Raw genomic sequence first — 5,371 nt, forward strand, 5'->3', positions numbered from 1 at the left:
ACCAACCAAGTGCAAAAGACAATTATTGGTACCAGCAGATGAGCCACCAAATCTGCTGCCGAAGGCACTGCTCATATGAGGGAGGGGAATCACTCACGGCATCTACTATATCACACCAGGAGCCGTCAGGCTTCCTGGCCTTCTCTGGCTATAGTCTAGGCTACAAGGCACACAGCATCCACCCCCAGGATGCACTAGCTCTGGGATTGGCAATTTTATTCTGTTGGGGGTAATCGCCAACCCTCAGGGTTTCTGTCTGCAGTCGCTCCAACACTCGGCCTTCATGGCCACCCATGCGACTCGCAGACCCCTGCACTCAGGCCAACCCACTGCACAAGCACATGGGTCGGGGATCCAAACTTTGCATTTGGCTTGGGCTCCACCCCAAGCCACATTCCCCACCCGTCCCCAAGGACGGGCTCCTCAGCTCCTCACCCTCACTCAAGAATGAGCAGGGCATCACCCATAGGTGATTTTACGAGACTCACAGGGCTTCAGCATACCCAGGCTGCTTAACAGCCGCTTTAGGGCTTCTCAACTTAGCATCAGTACCAGCTTTTGCCACCTTAGTTGGCTTTTCTCCTCCACCTGGCCACTGGGCATACACAGGCTGCTTTTGGCCATCTAGGCCCACTGGCCACCCCCAGATTCTCAAAAAATAAACATAACCTGCTAAGGTCCTCCGCCTTCTGGCGGGATTGTCAGTCCAGGTTTATCCGTCCATGTCCATTGGCCTCTCCCTGCGTCAGCAGCGGCCTGCTGCCTCAGGGGTCATTGGCTGGTCCTTTCCAGTGTCGTTGCCTGGTCCTTTCCGGTGTCGTTGGCTGGTCCTCTCGGGCATCTCCTCCATGCGAGGTCTCGTCCCACAGCTCCAGAACGAATCCACCTTCTGTGCCGCCATGGTGCCTCCAGCATCCTCACAGTCAAACACAGTCTGTTCTCCTTAGTCCCTCCAGGTCTTTGGAGGGCTCCAATACCCGTCTACATGGATCTTGCCGACTTACGCCAATTGTAAGGGCCGGAAGGGGCGCAGTGCAGGTTTTCTGATCCCATGCAGATCGGGTAAAGGAGGAGTCAGAGTACTCAGTAGTTTTGCAGGTTTTTTATTTGGGGTTCACCAGGCATATGGCAGGCAGGGGTGCTGGCTGGGGGGCTGGGAGGCTGGCAGGCCTCCCAGCCCCCAGCAAGTCCTCACTCTATCTGGGCTCTCTAGCGTTCGTTCTGCTGCTTCTCGGCTTCGGCTGCTGCTGGTGCTGGTGCTGCTGGCGTCCCCCCGTGACGCCGCCCTTAAAAGCACAGTCTTAGCTCAGCTGAATCCCATCTACCTATGCCCACACCCTATTCCAGGTGCCCGCCATCAGGCATGCATTCAGGACAAGGATCCATCATCTATCCTGAAGGCGGAAGGGCAGAAAAGCCTGACATTTTCTTTACCCTACAGGACCACACAGCCAGCCTCCTCCAGCCGAAAGCCTGCCAGATCCTCATCACTGGGTTTCACCAACATAGTGGATGTTTCCCCTTCCAGAACAAAAAGGAGCGACAGTCCCTTGCAGCTCTTTCTATAGGTAATCAGGTGAGGCACTGGGAGGGGAAGGCTGCAGTTTCTGGGGAAGGGGCTCTTGGAAGGTTCCTGGAAGTTAAGAGGTGCCAGGAGGAGAGGAGACAACACATGTGGAGTTGAGGATGGGCCTGCCCACAGCTAGAGTCTGAGCCAGATCTTGGATTCTGGCAGCGTCCATTCCCAGAAGTTCAAGATCCACAACAGCCCACCTTAGGGTGCGCTGGCCTAACCCTGAAATCACTGTAGCTGTTGAGTTAATGGAATGTGTGTGTGTGTGTGTGTGTGTGTGTGTGTTCTCTCTCATTTAAAAACTATTTTCTGTATATTCTTGATTCTGGGACCCTCCTCATTCTCCCCCTCCAGGGACTTACAGGATATCATGCTTAGTTCAGAAACACCAGCTTTGGCTTTACAAACAGGAGCGCAGTGAATGTAAACCCCTTTCTCTTTACCACTCCGTGTGGTCACCCGGGATTGAGGGCTTGGAACCTCTCGTCCCTGCTGCCCTCTTCTCCAACTGGTGACCAACACTTGGGTGTCATAACATCCTCCATGTCCTCATCTGTTATTCTGGGACACGGGCTGGGGAGGGTACCTGAGCAGGCCCCTTCCGACTAAGGCTGGCCTTTCTCTTGACGTGGGCTGACTTGTGCCAGTCCTGTGGATGGATGCAGAAGGGTGAGGCACTGATCCTGCTAGTCAGGCCAGATGCTAGCAGGAGGGCGGGACTCAAAGGGGCGGAGCTTCCAGAACAAAGGAGAATGGGGAGCCCTGGGGGCCCAGACTAGGCATCAAAAAGGCTCTGAAGAGTGAGCACGCCACAGCAACTGCCCGACTCTGTGCCCTGCAGTCAGCCAGGCAACCCTGCTTGGTCTCTTCTGCTTGCCCGGACCGGGCACCTAAGCCATACTCTGTTCAGAGAGGCCTTGAGATCCAGCGTGATTGCGCCGACACTGCTCTGTGGCTTTCTCTGCTTGGTGTGGGTTGCTGCTGCGGTTCCAGAAGAGAGCAGAAGGATGGCTGCTAGTGGAGCCAGAAGCCAGGAGGGCCGTCGGAAGCATGCCTTCGTGCCAGAGGCATTTGATGGAGCCAATGTAGCCCCACACCTTTGGCTGCACCGCTTGGAGGTCATCAATGACCTCAACCATTGGGACTATGACACCAAGATGAGGTTCCTGAAAGAATCCCTCAGGGGAAATGCCCTGGAGGCCTACCGTGGACTCGGTGCCAAGGAGCAGGGAGACTATGAGACTGTGAAAGAGATGCTCCTGCGGGGCTTCGGGGGTTCCGCGGCTGCCCACAGCCACCTGCCCAAGGAGATCGTCTTTGCCTTCAGCATGGGTAAGGGCTACTACCTCAAGGGGAAGATTGGCCATGTGCCTGTGAGGTTCCTGGTGGATTCCGGGGCCCAGGTCTCTGTGGTCCACCCTAGCCTGTGGGAGGAGGTCACCGATGGTGACTTGGACACCCTGCGACCCTTTGAGAATGTGGTAAAAGTGGCCAATGGGGCTGAAATGAAGATCCTGGGTGTGTGGGATACAGTGGTGTCCCTGGGCAAGCTCAAGTTGAAGGCAGAGTTCCTGGTGGCCAACGCCAGTGCCGAGGAGGCCATCATTGGTACTGACGTGCTCCAGGACCACAACGCTGTCCTGGACTTCGAGCACCGCACATGTACCCTGAAAGGAAAGAAGTTCCGTCTTCTGCCTGTTGGAGGGTCCCTGGAAGATGAGTTTGACCTGGAGCTCATAGAGGAGGAGTCCTCAGAGGAGGGGGGCCAGCAGCTCTCCTATTGAGAAGCCCCCTTTTCCTCAAACCCCACCCCCCCAACATTGGTGAGAAGACCCACTGCAGTGGAGGGGAAGGGCAACTTACCCTCAGTCACTGTGCAAGGCCAGCTCTTGAAAACCCCAGTCCCCCTCCCGCTGTTCTCCCTCTGCTGGGGCCTTCGTCGGCCCCTGGTGGGGGAGGCTTCCATTGGAAAAGGAGCAGGTGAGGGAAAGCAGGCTGGCGTTCTCAGAGGAAGAAGGAGCCCTGGCTTTTCAAATTGTTCATGGTGGCAAAGTCTTGGAGGCTGGAAGAAGTTTCCAAGAAAGAAGAAATGATTGTCTTTGAGAGAGAACTGGGAGTCCCTCTATATTCCCTGAGATGTGGCTCAGTTGCCTTCAGGTCTACGCAGTGTGGGCCCTGCAGGGGCAGGGCTGATGGCAGCTTGTCATGAGTAAGACCCAGCTCATGGGGGTGAGGGTCACAGCTGCCCTGGGATTCTTCCCTCTTCGGTCTTCTCACTTGTACAATGTATGTTTCCTTCTGTCACTTGCTTTGAAACCCATTGAGCCTTGTGCCAATAATCCATTACTTCAAAAGCCAATAAAGATTGACTCATGGAAAAAACATGTAATGTGTTGATTGAAGATGAATGGAATGGATGTGAGGAGATAGGAGAAACAGAGTGTCAGCAAGATTTAAGCATTTACTGGGTGAATAGTCTGGATATGTAAGAGAAAATATTATATATATACATATATATACATATACATATATAGAGTGGGCTGTTTATCTTGGATTTTCTAACACAGCCTCAATTTCAAATACTTTGACTTATTCCTTCCATAATTCTTATAATTGTTTCTAACCTAGTCATTCCTCTAATTATTTCAAACTATAGTAGGTTAGTGTACGTGTGGCCTGTTATGCCAAAGGTGAGTCCTACAGTTATTTGTGAGCTGTCTTGATTGGGGTTTGGAAAATTATGGCTATTGTAAACAAATGGGAGTGTCCCCTGGGAAATAGTCTCTTAGAAGATGGAAGCCAAGATGAGGAGGCAGAAAGCAAGGCCTGGGGACAAGCGTTGATGTGCATAGGGCAGCCGAAGGGAATTCTGGAAGACAGAGAGAGGTGCTACAGGGAGTCTGGTGGGGGGAGCCTCTTCCTAGAGGGACTTAAAATAGAACCTGAAATGAGAGAGGTTGGACAGAGTGAAGAGGACATCCCAGATCCAGGAATAGGGTGTTCACGTCTTCGACGTGCCTGCCTCATATTTGCTTCCAAGTTCCTGCCTCCCTCTCTGGAAGGACTCAGACTCTGCAACTCCCCAAATGAAATGGATCTGCCAGGAGACTGAGGGCGTGAATCATAGAGAGCCTCTGAAGGGGAGGTGGGAAGTCACATAATCCCTCCATGGGAGTTTCCACCTGATCATCCCTCAGCGGAGGCAAACAGCCTGAGAGGGGGTCAGAAATGAGATGAACATTCTTTCCATGAAGTGGGGGACTTGACTCTGGGACACATGAAGCCCATTAGAGCCCAGAGCGGCTGTTCCTCCCCTGATTGCAACTGTCATTCTCCTGGGAATGAGAGGCACCTGTTGAGCCCGATGCCCAAGAATTAGGAAAGCCCCGCCCAGGCGGCCAAGCTTAACAGGAATCAGCGCGGCAGCCCCAGGGCACTTGGCCTAGGTGGAGCTGTGTCAGGAGGAAAGTGAGGCTTGGAGAAGGGGTGCGCCCAGCAGGAGGCCTTGCCTGGAGGTGGGAATGCTGGAGATCGAGGTAGGAGAACTGGAGAAGGAGATGGTGGTCTCCTCATGCCTGCCAGGCCCACACCCCCTTCTCAAATTTGTCTTTCAACCCTGAACAAAGTGACTTCTCTCTGAGGCCCAACCCTCCCTTGTCTGTACAACCTGGTGGCACCTCCCTATGACCTATTTTCCTCTAGGTCCTTCAGATTCTGGCCACAATGCTAGGCTGAAGGTGGGAGGATGAGTAGTAGGTGGTTGGTGGTTAGGGGATGGGGAACTCTGTGCCAGGCCAG

General features: G+C 53.7%; 1 protein-coding gene across 1 annotated transcript; it reads left to right on the top strand.

Moving 5' to 3' along the window:
* Positions 1–2,228: 2,228 nt before the first annotated feature.
* On the top strand, positions 2,229–3,489 carry LOC119256648 (retroviral-like aspartic protease 1). Its single transcript, XM_037524427.2, is given in 3 exon segments — positions 2,229–2,242; positions 2,348–2,390; positions 2,392–3,489. Coding segments are annotated over 3 exon segments (1,023 nt in total). The 3' UTR covers positions 3,358–3,489.
* The last annotated feature ends 1,882 nt before the right edge of the window (positions 3,490–5,371 follow it).

The sequence above is a fragment of the Talpa occidentalis genome, unplaced genomic scaffold, assembly GCF_014898055.3.
Source record: "Talpa occidentalis isolate TD23 unplaced genomic scaffold, MPIMG_talOcc4v2.1 talOcc4.357, whole genome shotgun sequence".
NCBI lineage: Eukaryota > Metazoa > Chordata > Mammalia > Eulipotyphla > Talpidae > Talpa > Talpa occidentalis.